This window comes from Thamnophis sirtalis, unplaced genomic scaffold (genome assembly GCF_051295495.1).
Source record: "Thamnophis sirtalis isolate CommonGarterSnake01/CBP01778 unplaced genomic scaffold, rThaSir2_p1.2 scaffold_3, whole genome shotgun sequence".
NCBI lineage: Eukaryota > Metazoa > Chordata > Lepidosauria > Squamata > Natricidae > Thamnophis > Thamnophis sirtalis.
The window spans coordinates 166,595,623-166,619,292 of record NW_028261383.1 but is presented as its reverse complement, the minus strand read 5'-3'; the positions used below and the strand labels follow the sequence as shown (position 1 = coordinate 166,619,292).

At 43.4% G+C, this 23,670-nt stretch overlaps 2 protein-coding genes across 4 annotated transcripts in view; both read right to left on the bottom strand.

Moving 5' to 3' along the window:
• Nucleotides 1-455: 455 nt before the first annotated feature.
• Nucleotides 456-10,622, bottom strand: LOC148048348 (organic solute transporter subunit alpha-like). The gene is made up of 7 exons (XM_087711772.1): nucleotides 10,445-10,622; nucleotides 9,962-10,113; nucleotides 7,644-7,717; nucleotides 5,570-5,725; nucleotides 5,356-5,467; nucleotides 3,407-3,659; nucleotides 456-901 (listed from the first exon to the last, which is right to left on the bottom strand). Exons 1-7 carry the CDS (start codon nucleotides 10,587-10,589, stop codon nucleotides 456-458), a joined length of 1,338 nt encoding a protein of 445 aa, XP_087567898.1. The 5' UTR covers nucleotides 10,590-10,622.
• A 2,053-nt stretch (nucleotides 10,623-12,675) lies between these two features.
• The window catches only part of PORCN (porcupine O-acyltransferase), a 28,247-nt gene continuing 17,252 nt past the window's right edge, over nucleotides 12,676-23,670 (bottom strand). For all 3 annotated transcript variants that reach the window (XM_087710768.1, XM_087710769.1, XM_087710770.1), the window contains 5 exons: nucleotides 21,115-21,191; nucleotides 19,712-19,775; nucleotides 18,455-18,540; nucleotides 17,476-17,586; nucleotides 12,676-15,886 (listed from right to left, as the gene is read on the bottom strand). In XM_087710768.1, coding sequence (XP_087566894.1) covers nucleotides 15,785-15,886; nucleotides 17,476-17,586; nucleotides 18,455-18,540; nucleotides 19,712-19,775; nucleotides 21,115-21,191 — 440 coding nt within the window. In that variant the 3' untranslated portion in view covers nucleotides 12,676-15,784. The remainder of the gene's footprint in view (nucleotides 15,887-17,475; nucleotides 17,587-18,454; nucleotides 18,541-19,711; nucleotides 19,776-21,114; nucleotides 21,192-23,670) is intronic.

Genomic DNA, 23,670 nt, shown 5'->3' with positions numbered 1-23,670 from the left:
ATAGTATCTGGGTTTGTACGATGCATGACGCCATAAAGTAGCCAATCATATTTTAGCTTAGTGAGTACTGCAAACAGTTGTAATGTTGAACAAGGGGTAGGGGCGTTCACCCTAATTTCCTGCGCCACCGGAAAAGTTCTTCACAAGAAAGTAAATTAGGCTTCTGGAAAGAGGAAGAGGAGAAATATACAGGGTTGTTACAGAGGAACAGAACAATGGCTCTGTTTTCTCAACAGGTCTTCACAATCCACCCTGAAGCAGTTTAGCCACGGCTAGAACAAAGGTTCTCCACCTAATACAGAAGCACTGAAATCTCCCACAAAATTATATTTCTGGGCATATCTGCACACAGGTCTTGCCTGGTCATACCTGAAGTTCAGTATCCCTCCACGCCAGTCTGGATGCCTTGACATTATGCATTCTTCAGGATTCAGCTCTCGCTGTGTCTCTGTCCTTTAAAGATGGTTGGCTATACAGCAGGCTCCATTTGCTTCCATTTTCTTAACATGGGATTGGACTTGGATTTCACTTGATGCTTCAATTCCAGTTTGTTGTAGGCTTAACTTAAGTCCCTCTGTCCTCAGGGCTCCCCCTCTCTGGCAACCAGGTCCCCAGCTTTGCTGTTGTCTGTTCACAGGCTCCTTGACAATGAAATCAAAGTGGCCCAGGGGAGAATGTTCAATTGTACAAAAAGCCTCATCACAGAGGTAACCAGGGTTTGTTCCCTCCATAGATACACCATCAGCAGGGCTACAACGACCAGATGGGCCTTCCTGAGGCTGGGAGGCTTGATGGTGAATGACCTGCTCAGCTTCCATGGAGGGTTCAATTCTTCGGAAAGAATAATGAGCAAATATGCCAATAAAGAACATCTCAATGGCCAAAGCATAGTAGTAGATCACTGGAAAGTTAAGAGAGAAGTATGAAGATCAGTAGCCTACAGAAACAATGTTGTTTGGTCATCTCCCAATTGACTATGATAGTGACCCCCAACCTTTTGGGCACCAGGGACTGGTTCCATGGAGAGAGATTTTTCCGCGGACCAGAAGGGGTGTGGTTTCACACTCTGCCTTCATTCTGCAGATGGGGCACCACTTGTTTCCACGCCCTGGTTTTTGGCATGCAGCGACCTGGTACTGGTCCACAGACCAGAGGTGGGGACCCCCGCCCTAGGCACATAATCAGATGATTGGAAGAAATCAGGTTGAGGAAATGCGGTCTACGTGTTTTGATTTTGCGCAAATCCTGAAAACGGGGCATTGTGTGCAAGTCAGCTTCCTTTTTGTAAAAGTAGCCACAAAAGTATTATTGAAAATGTGTGGGCAATGCCTAAGGGAAACAGAAAGGGCTTTATTGCTTTTCTGAATGCCTCTATTTATAGAATAAATAAAGCTACAACAAATTCTGCCAAAAAAAAAAGGCATTATATGCATTCGCTCAATACTGTAACGAGACTTTCCGCTGCACTCTTGAACTATTCGTTATGGGGGGAGGATAATCTTTGGAAAGGGGCAGAGTCAAGCGTTCAGGTTCCTTTTCTGCAACTCCAGGGTACAACAGCTAACTCCAGCTAGCACAGAAGGTGGCACATTGCTGCTACCTCTGCAGAAAACAAAGTCGCTGGGAAGGTGCACCTACAATCAGGCAAGGAAGTCCCGCTTCATTGTACCTGTGCTTCAAGGCCAGACTCATCAGCTACTCTTCCCAAGTTTTGTTTTCTTGCTCATGTCTACTGGACTACTGTAATGTGCTCTACGTGGGGCTACCCTTAAAGGGTTCACTGACAAATGCACGCTCGACAAAAGCGTGCCGACAAAACCGCAGGGATAAAAGCACAAGTTCGAAATCGCACCGAAGAATTAGGACAGAAGCACGCCGACAACAGCGCGCCGACAGAAACGCGCTCTAACCCTAAACCTAACCCTAATCTAACCCTTGCCCTAACCCTTACCTTAACCATAATGGCGCTTCCGTCGGCGCTCTTGTTGGCTCGCTATCGACATCGCGGTTTTATTGACGCGGTTTTGTCGGTGCGCTGTTGTCGGGCGCGCTTTTGTTGGGTCACGCCTTTAAAGAGTATTTGGAAGCTATAATTGACACAATGCAGCTACATGGACAGTCCTAGGGACTCCCAGGTTGACACATGAAACACCATTATTGTGTAAGCTGAGTGGCTGCCAGTGTGCTTCTGGGTGCAATTAATGGTTTTGGTTATTACCTTTACAACCCTTAACGGCATGGGACCTGGCTACCTGTGGATCCATCTCACTTCAATGGGATGGGCCCATCCACTGACTCCAGCAGAAGGGCCCTGTGGTAGATCCCGTCAGTCAAGGAACCTTTTCTGCCATGGCTCCCACCCACAGGAACATTGTGTTGTGAGAACCACTCCCACCCTCTAGGTCAGGGTTCCTCAACCCCTGAGCCACAGACCAGTGCCAATCCGTGGCCTGCCAGAAACCAGGCCACACAAGTGAGTGAAACCCCATCCAGACACATGGGATGCAGGCAACGTGCAAAACTAGTCCACCCACCCACCCCACCTATGGAAAAAACATTCTCCATGGAACTGGTCCCTGGTACCTTCTGAAAGGGCCTCAAACCCTGGGTGTGCCAATGACTTTTGGGGTTCTGACGGGAGTATTCCACGCTGGAGGTAGTTAAGCGGACTAGGAAGATCCCAGCTCCATCTTGATCATGTACTGGTTCCTAGTTTACCCAATTTTTGTTAATTTTAAACTTTAATGTTTCTAAGGTCTTAATGTTTTTATTTTATTGTTTTTTATGATGATGTAAACTGACCAGATGCAGAGGCTCAGTGGCTAAGACGCCGAGCTTGTCGAACTTAAAGGTCGGCGGTTCGAATCCCTAGCACCACGTAACGGAGTGAGCTCCAGTTCAAAAGCACGTTAAAAATGCAAGTAGAAAAATAGGAACCACGTTTGGTGGGAAGGTAACAGCGTTCCGGGCGCCTTCGACGTTTAGTCATGCAAGCCACATGACCACAGAGACATCTTCGGACAGCTCTGGGTCTTCGGCTTTGAAACGGCGATGAGCACTGCCCCCTAGAGTCGGGAATGACTGGCACATATGTGCGAGGGGAACTGTTACCTTTACCTTAAACTGCCCAGAGTCGCTTGATAATGAAATAGATGGCATAAAAATTTAATAAATGTACGTATGTATGTTTAGATTCCTCATTTTTCGACTGCTAAGGGGGGGAAAAAACCTACAGTGCAACCAGCTAGATTAGGGAAGGCACAGAGAAAACACTCTTGCTAAAAATCTTAAACCGGCCACTTGCCAAAGTCTTTGCTGGTTGTTTGTTGCTGTATCGTCAGAAAGACATCTCTAAGTCCAGCTGTTCCACTTGTAAACCCCACCGTGCCTCATGGAGATGACTTACTTTGGGAACGGGTAACAGGTGAGAGAGATGGGCTGCAAGGAATGGCACCTAAGGCTCCCATTGTTTCCACGACTCCACTCTGCAGCCCGCAAACGACAAGAACCAGAATGATGCAGACAAACTTGTAGCGGAGGTGGTAGCCGTCAAGGGCTGGCTTGGTGGCCTTGTAAAAGAGCAAATAGCCATAGAAGGAGAGGAAGGTGGAGATGGCTATAATGACATTGATGTAGGAATTGGGATTGGTGTAGCCCACCTGGAAGATAAAAAAAATCACGACACTAAGGCTCTTCTCTGTTGAGACCCACAGACATGCGTAAATTGATTTTAATCTTTGGCAAGAAAGGCATGCTGACAATCCTAGAAGAGCGGAGGTGGCGCAGTGGTTAGAGTGCAGTACTACAGGCCACTTCAGCTGACTGCTAACTGCAGTTCGGCGGTTCAAATCTCACTGGCTCAAGGTTGACTCAGCCTTCCATCCTTCCAAGGTGGGTGAAATGAGGACCCAGACTGTGGGGGCGATATGCTGACTCTGTAAACCGCTTAGAGAGGGCTGAAAGCCCTATGAAGCGGTATATAAGTCGAACTGCTATTGCTATTGCTATTGCTATTTCAGCTCAAGAAACATTATCTCTCTAGAGCAACACTAGGATATTGCGCTACAGTGATTCTATGAGAGAAGACTTCTTTTCAACATGCTAAGACTATTAAAAGTATTGGTTTCTTCCAAAACTCTATAATATATCAAAGCAGAAGATCCATCCTAAGGATGGATTTGTTTCATTTCCTTTAGCTTTTTACTGGAGCTAAATACTGTTTGACCAATTACAACATTGGCCATTTCAGCCTTTAGGGGTCCTTTCTTCTTCACTCTCTTTGGATTACTTGCCAGGGAGTAGAAGAAAAAGTTCAGTGAGGGATATGCATCTTTAATGACGTTGGGGTGCAGATTTACTAATAATACAGGAAGGGATGCAATGGAGAAACTTGAAAAGGAGCCTTAGTGCCACCATAGTGTGGCATTTTGTTGCATTCCACATTACTTTCACAATGAGGCAGCCATTATCCATAACATCATCAATATATTTCCATTATATAGAAGTTTAGCTGATCTCGGGCTGATTTGTTTTCTTTAGCCAAATCTTGGTGATAACCAAGACCAGCTTCATTGCTTCACAAAATGTAATCCTGTGTTCATTCCAGTTACCTCAATCCAATGGAAATGTCCATCAACCAAACAGGTAAGATAAATTACTTCCACCCACCCAAGAAAATATCCCTGGAAAAAGCCTCTAGAGCAGTGAGGGTGAATGTTTTCGGCATCAAGTGCCGAAAAGGTCACACGGAAATGTCACACGCACGCTCGCTCATTGGGGCTGCACTCCGGAAAAGCTGAACTTCCAGGTTCTAGCGCTCATGCGCACCTGACGATCAGCTGGCTGGTGCAAATGCACAGGGCAATTTTCGGGACTGCTGCATGCACAAAGGGTTCGCGCTGCGGAAAAGCTGAACTTCCGGGTTCTAGTGCTCATACGCACCCGACAATCAGCTGTCCAGTGCACATAAGCACACCGGTTTTTGGCACTGCTGCATGCACAAATAGCTGATCATCCCATGAGCATGCACACCAGAAACCCAGAAGACAAACCGGCAAGGCCACGCATGCGGGCAATATGGCTTCACATGCCACTTTGATCATGCATGCCATAGGTTCGTCATCACAGCTCTAGGATCTAGACTCTAGACCAGTGTTTCTCAACCTTGTCAACTTGAAGATGTCTGGACTTCAACACCCAGAATTCCCCAGCCAGCTGGGGAATTCTGGGAGTTGAAGTCCAGATATCTTCAAGTTGACAAGGTTGAGAAACACTTCTCTAGACCATTGTCTAGCTTGCAGGAGTTATCTCTTTTTTTGCTCACTGTCTATGAATTTTAGGGCCCAGGTTACTCACAGCACCGTAGTCGTATTCATCGTCCGTCCAGAGGATAAGGGTGATGAAGAAGAGGATGGTCCGGATGAGGGAGAGCTGATACACTGCCGCAGTCATACATCGCAAGTTTGTTCTGCCGGGATAGGGGAGGAAGACGGAGAGAAGGAGGGCAAAGAGCAATTTGCTATGTTATTAAGGGGACGGGAAAGTAAGGGAGGTTCAAAATGGCTCTTACCGGTTGGCAGGAATCTCAGGGAGGCAACAGCAGCAGCAGCACGGGAAAGGATTCGGAGAAACCTGCTTTCCGCCCAGTTGTTGGACCATGCGTTCTGAGCCACCAAAGAAGTCCCGGATCAATGCAAGGAACTTCCAAAGGGTGATGGAGTGGTAGCTGCAGCAATAAGAATAGGAACACTGCATAAAAAGTACACCAGCTAGGAAGTGGAGGAGAGGAGATTGAGTGGCCTTCCCTGGGATACCAAACTGAAATATAGAATGTTTATTTTCAACTGTCAGAGACAAAGCTGGGAAAACAGGAAATACAACCAACGAACAACCATCATCAGGGAGATTGATAAGGCAAACGGAGAGTCGGGGTGCAACTCTATGATTTCTACTCCTATGGCTATTTTCAAGGCTAAGAGAGACCTATAATACACGGTCTGCAAATGAAGACTAAAATACTGGGATGTCAATTTGAGACCCAATTACTAATTTCAAGGGAATTGATCCGCATACATCTTTTGCATCTGTATGAATAGGGTAAGAAAGACACTCATGTGGCAAAGGAATGAGACCCTATCATCTAAATGGCCCAGCCATACATTTTATTGTTATGTATCTTAAACAAAAAGCAAAAGGATTGTTGTTCAGTTAGAGAGCAGATACTTTCCATGTGGAAAGTCTCAAGTATCTTCAGCAAAAACACAGTAAACAATCTATTTTGACCCCAAAGGGCTACAGGCACTAAGAAGTCAGGGCTCACCCTATTCTTGAGGAGGTGTGCATACCTTCCCTGCATACCTTCCCTCTCTTACTGTCCCCATTTATCTGTATTTACTTCTTTGTTTGTGTTTATGTTCATACCTATACTTGTTATCTTGTACATGTTTGGCAAACAAACAAGCAAATAAATAATGAATATTTCCACTGCCCGCAAGTTAGATAACTGCACCTATATTCATGCATGAATTTGCACACATAGCTACCTTCCCCACTCAAGTGGTACTCGGGAGGCAGAGAATAGATGGGGCTGGACCTACTGAGACGCAATACTTGCAAACACTACACTGAGATCAGCCTTTTCTTAACTGGGTGCCATCCAGAATTCTCACAATAGCTTCTGCTGGGGGAAATACATACTTCAAGAAGGCTACCCAAGGAGGAGAGGTGGGGCTGGCGTCGCTACAACACAACATGTAATCTTGGAGTTCGGGTTTTGTCGGGTCACGCTGGACAGCCACTTGTCTCAAATTGTATAGGGTGTCCTATACAGGGGGTTGGACTAGACCAGTGTTTCTCAACCTTGGCAACTTGAAGATGTCTGGACTTCAACTCCCAGAATTCCCCAGCCAGCGAATGCTGGCTGGGGAATTCTGGGAGTTGAAGTCCAGACATTTTCAAGTTGCCAAGGTTGAGAAACACTGGACTAGACGACCTCCAAGGTCCATTCAAAGTCTATTCCAATTGATCGATTGAGAAGGCATGAGACTCATTAATCAATGGAACGACTTGCCTCCAGAAATTGTGGGTGCTCCAACATTGGAGGTTTTAAAGAAGAAGTTGGACACCCATTTGTCTGATATGGTATAGGTTTTCCTGCTTGAGCAGAGGGTTAGACTAGAAGATCTGCAAGGTTTCTTCCAACTTGCTTATTCTGTCAGACTCAATAGTTTGATAGTTTAACTGTCAAAGACAGAGTTTTTTCTTATGCAGATGGCAATTTCCATGCGCTGGACAACAGATAGGGCTTCAGGGAGAGGAAGAGATATTTCCCTCCACATTTTCCAGTATACAAAGGGTGCAGGAGAAATGATTGAGAATCTACAGCCTGTTTGGAGTCAGTTTCCTGCTTTTGCTGTAAAGGATCAAGAGTGAAATTCGGAGCACTACAAGGCCTAGCTCAGATAAACAAGACAGCATGATTCAATGCCTGCAGTTAGAATGCTGAAACTCTTTGCATCTGTTTTCAAGGGTGAAAGCTGCTAGTACAGCAAGTCCTTTGATGAACTGGAGCAGAAATTGTGGTATAGTTGGAGTTGGCTGCATTCCTCCCCCCCCCTCCGTTGTCCCCATGCAGAGAAACTTACATAGAAGCCACAAAGTTACAGACAAAGGAAGCCCGAGGGATGTACAAACAGATGAGGGAGGTGAGGTTGAATACCTGTTTGAAAAGAATATAGACATAGATTTGTAACTTTTAAATTGTAATTTGTCCATAGCTAGCAAGATACCCTACAAGTATTCCTATGCACTCTATCTATCATTCCCAAGTAAGTAAGTAAAAATCTTTATTACGGTCAAAGACCAGCAATACACATTAGTTTTTACACTATATTAAAAAAATACTAACATTAAAATATAATTAAAAAGTATAGACATTAAAAGTGGATAATAACATAATGGAGGAGCTCTTTGTTGGCAAGAGATCTGTAAGTAAAACTAACCCCCCCATCTCCAATAATCTGGAGAGAATAGAACAGGACCGGCAAAAAGATATGGCAAATCAGCATTTACTAGACTTTTCCAATCTAGTGGTGGTGGTGGTGGTGGGGATATAATGAAAGCCAGCCCTTCTCACAAACAACTAGCCCAATAGCTTCCTTTATGGAGTCTAAGTTAAAGACTAAAAAGGCAAAGAACAACCAGATAATTCATAGTATGGAGAGTTTACCCTGGGAAAATTCAACTGAGTTCATGGCAAAGCAATGCCTTCTCACAGCGCAAACGGTGGTTTCAATATTTGAACAATTAATTGCCATCCAACATGATGTAGAGACATTGAAGAAAGATTTAGCTGTTTTTCTTCAAATACAATATCGGGCCCCAAGTACTCCCACTAAAGTTCTGGCAGAAGATTTGATTAACTCCCATTCGCAGCAGAGGTGGGTTCCTACCAGTTCGCACCAGTTCAGTAGAACCGGTTTGTCAAATCTACCGAACCAGTTAGAAGAGGTTCCACCAGAAAGCAGGCCACACCTACAGCAGAGGTTCCAAAAATTTTTGAAACCCACCACTGACACACACACACACTCACTCACACAGAGAGAGAAAGAGAAAGAGAAAGAAAGGAAGAAAGAAATAAAGAAAAAAGAAGAAAGAAAAAGTGAGAGATGAAAGAAAAAAAGGAAAAAGTGACAGAGAGACAAAAGGAAGGAAAGAGAGAGAGAGAGAGAAAGAAAGAAAGAAAACACATGGCCAGCAGGCCACTCCCACCAGGTCACATGACCGGCAAGCCACTCCCACAAAGGAGGCCACACCCACAGAGTAGGTTCGAAATTTTTTTGAAACCCACCACTGATTCGCAGGATAAGGAAAAGGAAATAGAGCAACAAGGCAGAGAAACAGTTAAAGAGACGGATAAAAGGAGGCAGTCCTCTCAGAAAAACAGTACCCCCCCCCCACAGACAAGGCAACGAGAGGAAAAGGTATCAATAAAGAAGAAATCAGGAAAGCATCCCTCCCTCAATTACATTCCCAAGATTATGACTAAATACTCTTCTTTTTTATTGTCACTCCACCCACAAAAGATGATCGAACATCTAGGCAGAATTTATACATTTTATTTCCCCATAGTGTGATATTTTCACTGTCCAGTTTGAGCCATTGGTATTCCGAGATGTATATTTTCCCGACTCCCAAGTAAAGGATTGTTACATTTAGCGCTCAGATCTAGCTGCCCCTGAAAGATACGCCTTTCATGATGATTTCTGTTGCTATAAGCAAAGGCCACCATTCTATCTTCCAGTAGCAACTGGTGTGGGTTTGTAAAGAAGTGGCTGTCAGTGATCTATCACAAGACCTGAATTGTGGCATGAATTTAAGGCCTATATATGTGTGTCATGATTCACCGACAAATGCGCGCTCGACAAAAGCGCGCCGATGAAACCGCGGCAAGAAAACTACGAGTTCTAAATCGCGCCGACGAATGAGCGAAGAAGTGCGCCGACAAAAGCGCTCTGACAACAGCGCGCCGACAGAAGCGCGCCTTCAACAAACAATAACCGCGAGTTCTAAACCTAACCCTCAATCCTCAACCTAACCCTCAAACTAACCCTTACCTTAACTGAAATCACGCTTTTGTGGGCGCAGTTTCGTCGGCGCGTTGTTGTGGGCCCGTGTATGACGTCGCGGTTTTCGCGCTGCGGTTTTGTCAGCACGCTTTTGTCGTGCGCACATTTGTCGGGTCATGATGTGTCATAACCACATTTTTCTTTGAATACATTACGAGGAGTAATCTTGAGCGATGCTTTGCTGCAGTCCTACTTAAAACGGGAGCTTGCTTGTAGCAGCTGCCTCAGGACACAGATTTACTAAAAGCCAACTATTTTAGGGAGGAGTTCAGTGAGCTTTGCAAGCCTTCCTTTGTACAATGCTTAGTCGTGGTGGTCCTTCTCTCCATTCTTACCGGATAAACTCCCAGGATCCAAAGCAAAACACTGGTGCGATGGGAACTCTTGCCATGTCGTAAGAAGAAGCCTGTTTGTTCCAGAAATAGGCCAACTTGCACAAGACCCAGGAATACTGGGATTAAGAAAATCCAGATCTGAGCCTTCATAACTGTGGGAGACAGGCAAATGTGGTTTGGAGAGATGAAAAGTAGATTCTAATCTCCGTTCCTAATTCCTGTTGGAAGCCATATTTTATTGAATTCCCTCTCTTTTAATCAAAAAAATGTTGTATAGCAGGCTTGGTCACATAACGGAGAGACTTTGCATTGAGCAGAATGCTCCCGTTATTACTTGGCCATCATCAGCAAAACTGTTATCTATGAGGCTAAACTCTGGAGAACTTTGGATGATGCCTTTATTCTGCCTTATCTCTTTCACCCTTCATTACCAGAACCTCAACTTGTCCGGCCTGCAGCTTTCCACAAATTCCCCATCCTCACCTTGGAAGATCTCGGATGAGAGAGGCAACTGATCGCTGATAAGGGAGCAGTTTGGGTCACGCGCCATTTTCTTCTCACTGGGACAGGTACCACTCCCCAGCCAATGACTTCCTCCTTGCTCATCATTAGTCACTGAATTAATCATTGACGCAGGCTAAGGTAGAGTGTCTTGGCAACAGGGCCAAGTCCAGTTTTCCTCACCTGCCATGAGTTCCTGAATTCATCCGATAAGATTAAAAAACTGTTAACAGTCCTAATATCTTAGCAGTTTCAATCTGTAGTAGAATACACTGCTATCAGGTTTGGAGTTTCCTCTAGAACAGTGGTTCCCAAACTTGGCAACTTTAAGACTTGTGGAGTTCAACTCGTAGAATTCTCCAGCCAGCTCTGCTGGCTGGAGAATTCTGAGAGTTGAAGTCCACAAGTTTTAAAGTTGCCAAATTTGGGAACCACTGCTCTAGAACAGTGGTTCTCAACCTTTTTTCACCATGGATCTCCTTTAAATATCTTTTGTGGCTAAGGACCACCAAGACTTAACTCAAGATTTAAATCATAACATTTCTTCAAACCTTCACGGACCCCTCCGTGACATCACGGCCCCTCCCCAAGGGCCCATGGACCATATGTTTGGAACCACTGCTCTAGAGTGTAAGCAACTCTTATTTGTAAGAGCAGGTTTTCACAGTATTAAGTATTACACAAGTATTACAGTATTAAGGCATACACAATTTGAAGATCCTATTCCACAAATAGAATCCTAGGGTCTTCTCAGGTGAAAGGATTTTGGGAGATACATATTTTCCTACACATAGAATGTCTTTTTGTGAATATCAGCCACAATAGTTGAATCTGACGGGCTAATTTTAAAACCATGCTTATGAGATCTAAACCTTGGATTTCTTGGCCCCTTCTCTTCACCTGCAAATAAACCAAAACACCACACTGATAAGGAATGAATTTTTTGTAGGGTGGCCTTCTGAGGTAGCTCAAGTTGCAATTAAGACAGCACTTGTCTTGTAATATTAAATGCGGAGGAAAGAATTGAGTTGTGGAAGTAAAGAGTTGAGAGTTGGCTAAAATTCCTGCTCAGCCTGGTGTCCACTCAGGAGTGATGGGCTTGTCTCAGAAAAATCAAACTCCAAATGTAGTACCGGCATATCTGGGGAAACAGATTAGTGAAAATGGAAGCAAGAGAGAAAAAGTGATGATTTGGCTCTTTGTTCCTACAACCCCTTTTGTTCTGAAAATCAAAATTCCAACCTATTTAACACCTCTTTATATAACAATATGGATTCATGTATAACTTCATTCTATTCTATTTTTTTTTCCCATCTCAGCAGGTATCAGCACTTGATTATGCTCTTCTTTGGACTCAAAAGCTAAGCAGGTTTAGGCCTGGACAGGTATTTGATGGGAGAACACCTGGAAATTGCAAGAGTGCCGTTTTCAGGAGATAGTTGGGAAAAGTCATCTGGGAAAAGTCAACAGTAAGGCATTTTATTGCTGCTAAGAAATACTGCATGGATGTATCCATGAGGTCCCCATGTTTGGATTTTGGCTCTGGTTTTAATATTCAGCTTCTTGGTGAAGTAAGCATAACATGAATGAAATTGTTATTCTGATACCTTTTTTAAAAGGCTGACTTTATAAATGCAGACCTTTCTTAGCTTCTGAAGGAAATCAGACTGATTATAACCAACAGGACTAATTGGACGGTCATCCTACCTAGTCTAAGCATGCCTATAACTGACATAAAATCTATTTCTAGAAAAATAGAGATCCTTCATTAATTTTCTTCAAGCCCAGTGAGAGGGTGCTGATAGCAACAATTTTCAGAGGGTTTTTTTTCGCCTGCTGTGTATTTTAACTTTTTTTGCTTAATTTTTGCATTCAGGGTATTACTGATTTTATCCTATTTGGTTTTATCTGCTGTCCAGAGTCATTTACTAAGATAGTAATTATACACATTGATTAAATAAATAAATAGCATTTGCATATCCTGATGCCGAATAATTCTTTTTAAACGAGAATTTCCCTAGTATTCATTGCCAGGAATAGGGAAGACATGCCCTAAAGAGCTCTATTTCCTGGCTAACCATTTATTTAAAAATAATTGTCCTTCATTCGACCTCCACTTGCCTTTATTTAATATGCACACTTCATACCAGCCTTTTCTTAAAAATGGAAAACATCAACAATATACATATAAAAACATGTAAAACACCAGAAAATTGCCCATATGTTTCCACTGAATATTTATTTTATAAACAACTCAAAGGCATTTAAAAAAAGAATAGCCAGTCATTTTTTCATAGTCTACCTATGGCCCATAGCGTCTTCTACCTCACCTAGGCAAGGGGCAGAAGATATATCCTGGGATTTTAACGGCTTAGTCCACAAAAAGACTTGGAATGGAGCTAGATTGTATTCCAGCAAGGTCTTGATGCCTCCAAAACCAAAGAAGAATTAGCAGATAAACAAATGCTAAAAGGAATCAAGATCCAGGGTGTAAACATCTGGATGGAAGAAAGAGGCTCAACATGTACTAGTATCACACACAAAAACAAGCATTATTTGCTGAAATATTCTCTTTGACCTTATTTTTGGCGTGACCTGTCAAAAGCGCGGAGGACAAAATCGCGCTTGACGAAAGCGCGCATGTGACGTCATCACAGCGCGACGAAAAAAAATAAAAATTGAAATAAAATTAAAATTAAAGCAAGCCGATTCACATAAAGGTAAGGGTTAGGTTTAGGGTTAGGTTAAGGGTTAGGGTTAGGTTTAGAGTGTTAGCGTTAGGTTTAGCGTTAGGTTAAGGGTTAGCGTTAGGTTTAGCGTTACGTTAACGGTTAGGTTTAGGGTTAGATTTAGGGTTACGTTAAGGGTTAGGTTTAGGGTTAGGTTTGGGGGGGTTAGGGGAAGGTTTTAGCTTTATTTTTACATTTTTCGATCACAGCGCGATGTTTTCGTCCCGCTGTGATGACGTCAAATGCGCGCTTTCGTCGAGCGCGATTTTGTCCTCCGCGATTTTGTGGTGGAACCTATTTTTGGCATCTGGTTGCACACTTATTCTGCTGTGCCCTTACAGAGGCAAGGAGGAGTAGCAAGGTGATCAAAACTCAGATCCCAATGCAACCTTTTTTTATTGTTGTACTTTGGCTGGCAAATAGAAATTGTGGGAAGACACCTTCAGCCCAACACTCTGGAGAACATCTGGATGTGGGGGGGAAATGAATACTTCCATTTGTGGTTGGTGTGTGGGTCAATTTTTCACACGTGCACTTTTAAAAATGGCAACGCACGTAATAAACTGGCATGTTAGGGAAAGGGTGATAGCTTCTCACAACACCATTTACTTTCAATGTGCCAGGAACTTATATTGTTGCCCAATAATGAGTCCGATGCCGTAAGTGTGTCTCACTTGTCCTACCTGAACCGATTCAGGTAGTGACTCTACAAGACCTCCAGAACATGGCTCTCTAAGCTTTTATAAACTCCCAGCGTAAAAGGATTGTTGGCATTTAGCTTCCCTTTACAGGAGAAGAGAGTTAAGTGAACTGATCAGTTCCAACTTTCCACTATTAGGCATTGTCCATATCGAATGTTCTGATCCTATTGTTCCCAGTTGTGATCTTGCCTCCCCCTTGACAAAAACAGCTTAAAGTTTCATTCTTTGCTGCAGTGTGGTACTTCTAACAAGCTTGTATGCATTTCAGGAGAGAGCCTGCTATGGGATGATTGGTGTGTTGGTGACAAAGGAAACAATACACTCTTTAGCTTGTAAATACTGCATAAGAGAAATTGGTGGATGCTTCCTCCAACTCACTCAAATAAGCTTTTGATCTATTTATAAAGACAGGAGGGTAACATATGTCAAGAAGGCACAATGGTTCTCCTCTTCCTGCCCTTTTTTTAACCCTTAGTGGGCACTGTATCCACAATATATTCATTCAACTAGGAAGCAAGGTTTATTCCAGATTAATTAATCCAAATCAATTGTATGCTATTTACTGGTGCAGTTTCAGCTTCTGTGCAGAATTTGGCACTGAATGAAATATCTGAGCAGCTACACTCTGATTAAAAAAATACTGCCAGTTCCTGCCACATCACATTGGATAAAAATTGAAATGAACAGGAATTCCATAGATTCAGATAATGAAAATTTCAAAAAGGTTCATTTCTCCTTGAGGATTATCCCTAGTTAGAATTGCTTGTGCTCCTTCCCAGGACCTTTCAGCCCTCCTCTCCATGGCCTCAACAATGCTTCTGCCATGATTGTCTGAAAAATCCAAGGGCTTTAGAAGCAAAACAGAGAAAGCTACTACATCTACACAAACTGTCCTACTTTTAAAGATAATCAACAACATCTTCAATGCAGTTTAAAGCATCATGATTCCCATTGGCTAATCATCAGCCTTTACACTAAAGGCAGAATTCCATAAGGAGTAATAAGGGGTACCTCGGAAGCAGCAGGTGCAGCTCCAGGGGTGGGTTTCAGGCGGTTCGCGGCCGTCCCCGCGAACCGGTTGGTCGGCGAACCCGGAAGTAAGTAACTTCCGGGAACGCTGAAGGATCCACCCGCCCGCCCGCGTTTCTTACCCGGTTTTGACGAGTTCTGCGCTTCCACGCATGCGCAGAACGCATACAGCGCCTGCGCGATCCTCCAGGAGCAGCTGGAGCATCGCACAGGCGCTAGTACGCATGCGTGCACTGCGCGCGTGCACGAGGACACCGCCGGCCCCGTTCCAACTGGAACGGGGCGAGAAACCCACCCCTGTGCAGCTCCCACCTGCAGCCGCAAGGGAGCCAAAAGAGGCAAAACATGCAGTAAAAATAATTCAGAGGGGAAGAGAAAGCTGGTGCAGTTTCTTCCATTGCCACTAGAAGGAGTGTCATCAAGGACGTGGCGGGAGCCAGTTTTTTCTCTCAAAGTGGTACAATATCTGAAGTGGCAACCTGGTACCCTCTGGATAACAACTCCCATAAGCCCCAGGAAGTCAATGGAAGGATATTATAAATACTGAAGTTCAGACCATGTTGGAAAAGGAAGAAAAGGCTTTTTTTTAAAAATAGGTATTCAGGAGAATACCTTCGTACCCAACCAGCCTTTTCTACCTGGGATCCATTGTTCGTCCCCTCCTTAGGGCAGACAACTGAACTGCTGGGGACCCCACTTCCCTGCATCAGCGTCCCAGAGAAAGAATGAATCAGTCAATATCCATGGCACTCAAGTCGATGGTGGGCATCCAATGTTGTTGAAGGGGAGGAGTCTATCCATTCTGCCTCCTCCACACCCATCCCCCTGCTCCCATCTCCTTGAGTTCGCATGAAGGTCTTGCTTCAGCTGATGAGACGATAGAAGACCCAGCAGCCGAAGGTCACCCAGTGGCTGGCCCAGCTCAACTCAGACCATTTGTTGATGGTGTAAGACATGCCGTAGCCCTAGAGGGAAAAAAGCAGCACATCAGCCTAGTCAGATTGCAGCCCAGACAATTTTGGACGGTGGAGAGGCTGTCATTCAGACGGGGAAGAGTTTAGACCAGTGTTTCTCAACCTTGGTGACTTTAAGTCTTGTGGACTTCAATTCCCAGAATCCCCCAGCCAGCATAGCTGGCTGGGGAATTCTGGGAGTTGAAGTCCACAAGACTTAAAGTCACCAAGGTTGAGAAACACTGGTTTAGACAATCTCCTTTCAAATAAATACGCTGGCCTAGTCTTTTGTCACAGGCAAGTGCCCCACGTTGGTAGCTGACTTGGTAGTTTCCAGACTAACGAGATGATGGCTGCTGAAGTTCAGAAAGGCTGAGCCTTTCTTAGTGGGGTTTCCCCTCTATTCCATGAAAGGGAATTTCCTTTTTTTATCATTGCTGTCACTGTTACGTTTTTAAAGTTTTGATCTCTCGGGATAATTAAGATGCATTTCAATAGGTACCAGTAATACCCAGTACAGTCTTAAGCAAGTAATAAATGAAGACGTGATAATCCGATTAGCATAACAACAGCCTTAATAAATGCTTGTTTCCAATCAGCTAAGGAACTAATTGCCATAAGCAAAATTAGGCCAAATAGGAGTGTCACCTTATTCTGCCCTTCCATGAAAACAAAGTTGGACATAAAGTGTGTGGGGGGTGGTGTGAAGAACAGCCTCCAAGATGAGACATTGGAAATGATTTTATGCGTGAACCACTACAGAAAGGGACCAATACACAGTCCAAGTAGCGGTACTCTGTGCTCCAATATGCACAAACTATGTTCTAAACTGAATATTTTTAACTCCAGCAGGGGACCTGGTGGCAACAGAATGCTGGACAAAAGCACTCCCTTTGTTCCTGTTTTTTAAAAAATTGTAGGTATTTCTTGTTGAGCAACCAAATGTTCAACGATCCTTTGAAATCACAATGGAACTGAACAAGGGGGACTTCTGATGATCCTTATAAATATAAATCTAATAAACCTAAACCTAATCGAAACCTTATAATGGCAGCTGTTTAACATGCCCCACAGTCACAGGATCAGTGATGGGATTCATTTTTTTTTACTACCAGTTCTGTGGGTGTGGCTTGGTGGGCGTGGCAGGGGAAGGTTACTGCAAAATCCCCTCTCGATCAGCTGGGACTCGGGGTGGGGGTGGGGCCAGTCAGAGGTGCTATTTCCCGGTTCTCCGAACTACTCAAAATTTCCGCTACCGGTTCTCCAGAACTGGTCAGAACCTGCTGAGTATCACCTCTGGGGTGGAGGGGTCTCTCAGATAATATAGGCAGTCTTTGTTTCATAACAATTGGCACTGGGAATGGTTGTTAAATGAAGTGGTTACTAAGTGAGATTATGGCTGTGTTTATAATCTTACTTCAGCTTTCCTTTACTTCGCAGACCAGCAAATGTCATAAATGTTAAGACTGGTCACAAAGTTGATTTTTCATCAGTACAATTTACCTGTACACTTTTTCAGAACTGATCCCAAAAATATGTCCAGCACAGGTATCACGTAAAACTTCTATTCTGCCACCCCCCCGCTATCCTGGATATCTCACCTGTTCTTCCATAGTGTCATCGGCATCCATATCAAATAATGAGCCTAAGTAAGCCAAGTGGAAGACAGCAAGAGCCCCAAAGAGCAGGTTGAGGAGACGAACCCAGAGATTCTGTAGTAGCAGAAGAAGCATCAGAGGTTTAATTCAACTGTAAACAAGCAGGATTCACCCCACCCCTCCCCCAACCAACATAAATAGCCTAGTCAAGAGGCTTCACATAAGAAGCAACATGTTGCTTATATCAGGGTTCAATGCTCTTCAGACCAAAAAGCTGAGAAAGGTTTCAGGATCAAGAAGGCCTGACCCCACTGGACCCAAGTACAATCTTTGCTACAATCGGTTGAGGCTGCAGGGGATAGGGTTGAAGCAAGGTGTCAGAGTAAGGACAATTTAATAGCTGACCAGTTGCTGTAAGGCTGTAAACAGAGATGATGACATGAGGATGAGTCAACAGGCTTACTGCCACTTTAAGAAGCCGTATATATAAGGGAGGCTATGTGAGGGCATCTCTCTCTCCTCGTGTATCTCTCTCCATTGTGGTTCCCTGTGTAGAGTTGAAGATTGCTTGCTTGCTGCGTATTTGTCTAACATGTGTATGTATGTATATATAAGTCTTGTATATAAACCACTGTTTATATACAAAGGCAAAACCACCGTGTACTGCATTTTGCTCCTAGCTTGTCTCAAAATAGTAGTCACGCTGTGCATACTCTGACACAAGGAGTGGACAAGGCCAGAGTCGGAAGGAGGTAGGGATATTTATTATTTCACTGACATTCTGCTTTTCATCTCTTATGTACTGGAAAGAGAGACAATGAGCAACAGAGGTGTGAACCCATCTCTTGCAAATTGTTGTAGAAACCAAGGGCCATATGCAGTCCCACAGTTTCAAAGTTGCACACCTCATGCTAGAACATTAATTTAGCATGAGGTAAAAAGGGAGGGGCTCTGATCCCTTGAGATTTCGGCACATACTTACCGTGCTGTGGCGATGTGAGCATCCTGGTTGACACTTCTTGGAGAGTATACAGGCATCAAAGATGACAGACAACCTCTTTCTGAGAACTAAATGGAAACCAGGCAAGCAAAGTTGTGCTCAAAGCTGTCCAGGATTTGGCTCCCAAGTCTTGGTTTGCTTAACTAAGGAATGTTTGCTTCGAACAAATTTCCTATGTTGGGATTCAATGCAGCATTCTAATTTGTTGGCTGCGGTGACAGGAGCTTTGAATATCCTTTTCCCTCCCAAATGGAGGAGAGAAAAATACAAAAACTCAAAAAGTTTACCACAGATTGTACACCGAACTGCAAAATGACATCTCTCTTTAGATCATTTCAGGATAATAATTATAAATCTGGTTGGCTTGTGAGCCTAGAAACAAGGAAATGGTGAATTCTAGTTCTGCTTTAGGCATAAAAGCTGGCTAAGTGACTTTGGCCAGTGCTGTCTCAGCCCAACCACCTGACATGGGTGATTGCTGTGGGGAAATGGGAAGCATGAGTGTGTTTGCAGCCTTGAGATAGAGAGAATAAAAATTAGATAAAAATTTAATAATTATCAAGGGAGGTTCTGTTAAATACATCAAAATAGCAATAGCAATAGTTAGACTTATATACCGCTTCATAGGGCTTTCAGCCCTCTCTAAGCGGTTTACAAAGTCAGCATATTGCCCCCAACAACAATCCGGGTCCTCATTTTACCCACCTCGGAAGGATGGAAGGCTGAGTCAACCCTGAGCAGGTGAGATTTGAACAGCCGAGCTGATGAACTGCAGTTAGCTGAAGTAGCCTGCAGTGCTGCATTTAACCACTGCGCCACCTCTGCTACTGGCAACTTCCTAACAGGCAGTTTTTTTTTGTGATGATGGTGCCCACATTAAAACTGCGAGGAAGTGGAGGAGTGAGCGTTATTAACACATCCTTTAAGTACCGGCTGAAAATGTACTTGCTGATCGAAATCTTCCTGGTATGAATATTAGAAGAATGCTTTTCCTGATCTTTTCAAGGAATATGTTTCATTGGATGCTACCTTAATTCATAACTATTTATTTATTTAATTTATAAGTCACGTAATTGTACATGGCTATTATTTGCAATAAAAGCAACAATAAAATATACAAAATGAAATATGCAAAATTGTATTTTATCTGACTTAGCTTTCGCACAGAAATCAGACAATAGAGAAGGGAAAGGGAAGCGGAACATCTCAGCAGGAGAAAAACATCAGCGAATGACTCACTGTGTTCAATGTAAGTGATGAAGCCGAGGGACAACAACACAGCAGCCAAATGGAAGCTCAGCCCCTAAAAGAAATGAGATTGGTGTTAGAACAGCCACACCTAACCCCCTTTGCACCAGGTTATCTTTAATGGTAGATGCACAGAACAGCCTCCAAGAAGACTGATTTCCCAAGATGCCGCATAAAACCTGCACAGCAATTCTTCTCATATGAACCGATATGAACTTCCAAGAGGAAATAGCAACTACATGCAATTGCTCGTAAACAGTGAAATTCGAAGTAGAGCATGTGTTAGTGAAAATTCTGGGAGTGTTTATGTAGTGGTGATTCTTGATTTGCTTGTTTCCTAATGTTAAAAGTACATTTGCTCCTGAATAGAGATAATATCAAACATTGTGCATACTTCTTAATGCTTGCTTGATTTTGTTTGTCATTATAGCTGTCCCCAGGTAGTGGGTATTGTTTTGGAAAGGGTGGGGAACTGAGAGTCAGTAGTGCTGTGGGACTACTTTGCACTGGAGGGGTATGTATGTATACTTCAAACCCTGTAAGAAGCTTCTTTTGAGTAATATATATATTATATATATATATGTGTTGTATTTGTGCTGATAAATAAATAAAGGGAGATTAGTATAGATCTATTTCAAGCTATTTAGCTCTCATCAGCTAGCCATACCGTTACTGGGATTCGAACCTGGGCTGTATTACATATTAGGCAGATGTGTTAACCACTAAGCCACAAGGTTCTCCTCTTTTATCAGCTGAGCCAGGGAAATAGATATATATTTAGTGTCACAACCCCTGGTATGCCCAAATATGGGAGGAAGCCTATTGCTGGAAAGATGAAGAAACCCCCACCACCAAGTGAGCCAGCCAGAGCACTGAGGAGACAATGCAAAGAGAAACTCCCCTGGCAATTGTGAGGCAAGGAGGAAATTTTACTGGACTTACCCTATTGATCCTCTGAGGAAATAAATCTGCTGTACCCTAAAGCTCCCATAAATCTAACCTTCACATAGTTGGCATGTACAAATGGGTGAAGGCTAGGCTAGAAGAAAACTATTTGCCTTTAAGGAAGAATCTGGTCAAAAATTCCAGAGAGAGTAAAAGAAGGAAATACCATTCTTTACTCCAAAAAGAGATGTATGTGTTTGTTTACTTATCCACATATTTCCTTCCATTCTATCTTGCTCAATCTCTCCTAAATATCACCTGACTTGCTTCTTACTGCATGTATGGGGAGAAATAACTAGACGATGGGATTTGTAGGTCATTATATAATGATGCACAATACACTACTTTGATAACATTTAAGGATTGGCACTCAGACTTTTAAAGATTTGTTCATGCTGCAAAAGATGCAGAAATAGAATATGGGAAGGAGTTTATAAAGGGATACTTACATGTAAAAGGGCACTAGCTGCATAGGTCACAATGATGGCCGAGAAGGTCCCCAGTTTCAAGGAGTTCTTAAAGACATCTGAAATAGATGGAATTGGTCAGCAGAGTCATTTCTATTGGCCTCGCCAAAAACCCAGACCATCGTTCCAATCATTAAGGAATTATATGTCCAGCTCCTCTATGGGACTGAACTATTAGCATCCTTTTGGAAGCCACTGGTATCTCTCAAACCATTGGCTTTCATAAAAACATGGCCTCTGAAGAGCACTCGGAGGCTCCAGCTGGTCCAGAATGCGGCCGCGCAGGTTGTCATGGGGTGCTCCCATGCTACACCCCTTTTAGGCGGCCTGCACTGGTTGCCGGTTGTTTTCCGGGTGCGATTCAAGGTGTTAATTATGATCTTTAAAGCGCTCCATGGCATAGGCCCAGGGTACTTGTGAGACAGCCTACTGCCACCGGTAGCCTCCCACCATCCAGGGCAATCCCACAGAGTTGGCTTCTTCAGGGTGCTGTCAGCCAGGCCGTGTTGGCTGGTGACCCCCAGGGGGAGAGCCTTCTCTGTGGGAGCGCCTTCCCTTTGGAATGAGCTGCCCCCGGAGCTTCGCATAATCCCCGACCTCTGGTCCTTCCGGCGCGCCCCAAAAAGTTGGCTTTTTCAGCAAGCCAGCCTGGCCTGAATAGAATAGATTAAATTGTTAATTTTAAATTGTTAATTTTAATTTAATCCTAAATTTGATTTAAATTGTCAATTGAAGGTTATTGGATTTTTTATTTAATCTTTTTTAACTTTTGTTATATGTGTTTTTATGTTGTACGCCGCCCTGAGTCCTTTGGGAGAAGGGCGGCATATAAGTCCAATCAAACCAAACCAAACCAAACCAATTTTCAATTTAATTTTCAATGTATTAGTATTTGTATGCCGCCCACTCCCACTGGGACTCTGAAGAGAGTTTTATTCCATCTAATGGTTTCTTGCACCCATGGCTTTTGTGACCTTATTCAAGCTGCTTAAAAGCATGTACGCTGATGTTCCTGGTAACGAATCCTGACGGTTAATAATACCTGATTATTTCCTATTTCTGGCTTAAGGTTATTGCTGATCAAGATCAGATTTCATAGGAGACACTGCATCTCTTGACACAGATTAGCAAAATAGACAATTATTGGGGATTTCTCAAAAATACATTTGTACATTTTTTACACCTATGAAATTAGAATCCCATCACCAGTGATGTAGGGGTGTGTGTGTGTGTGTGTGTGTATTGCTTCTATCATGCAATTTCACAGTTCCCCACATGCTGCAACTGTCAGGCCTGCAGTTATATTCCTTTTAGGATATTTGGCCTGCCACATTCTCTATTATTTTTCTATGCTGTTTCATTAGTGTAGTAATTGGGAGGGGGAATAGTAAATAGAGTTGTAGAATGTGTTGTTGTCATTCCTTTCTAGAAGCCCAAAGGCATTCTTTGTCTCTGCACCTGACTGGAACTAGATGGGTGGAAATGCCAGCGTAGCAGAGGAAGATTAGACCATGTGATGAACTTGTGGGTGTGGGGGCAAGATCTTGAACTTTCAACCAGGTGGGAACCCAGGAAGTTTTCAGATTTGGGATTCCACAGATTGTGCCAACATGTCTGTCTTATTAAATTGGAACTTTAAGGATAGCTATGCCTTGGACTCTGATTTAATTCTGCATGATATTTGGAACGCTGACAGCAACACAGACATAGTCCTACAGAAGCAGGCTTCTCAGAAGTGATTCTAAAATCATGTGTGACATCTAGGAAGGCAGCCCGATAGCTTCAGACCATGTAAGCACGGGGCAAAATGTGGAGAACATCATGCATCAGTATGGGTAGGGCTAGCAAGCACAGCCCATAGTCCATCTGCTGTCTTACTAATCAAGTTGCTTTATCCATTCCTCAACTCACAACTCCAAAACTGTTATCACTCAAAGTGCAATGTATAATATCCTTTGTTTAATTTTGGCTTAACGTATGAACTCAGCCATTTATAAACCACGCTGAGAGCAGAAAGTGTATATGATCTGACCAAACCCATGGCTGAATCAACCATCTTACTGCATTGAGAGAAGCAACTTAGAACTGAGGAGGGATTTCCTGACAGTTAGAACAATTAATCAGCTTGTCTCCAGAAGTTGTGAATGCCCCAACACTGGAAGTCTTTAAGAAGATGTTGGATAGCCATTTGTCTGGAATGGTATAGGATTTCCTGCCTAGGCAGGTGGTTGGACTAGAAGACCTCCAAGGTCTCTTCCAACTCTGCTATTGTATTGTATTGTATTGCATTGCAATTCACTTAGAAACATCTGAAAGTTAAAACCATCCGTAGTCTACTTCTGCACTTACTGAAAGACACATAAAATAGGAAACATCTAGCCTAGCTTTTCTTCATCCTGATTTTTTAGATGTATTCCCATCACCTCAGCCAATATAAGCATTATTGAAACCTCTTAGTAAGAAGAACACAAATACAAATGAAGAACCAGAAATATGACCTCCTCCATCTGGTGGAGTCATTGACAGGATTTTAGGCGC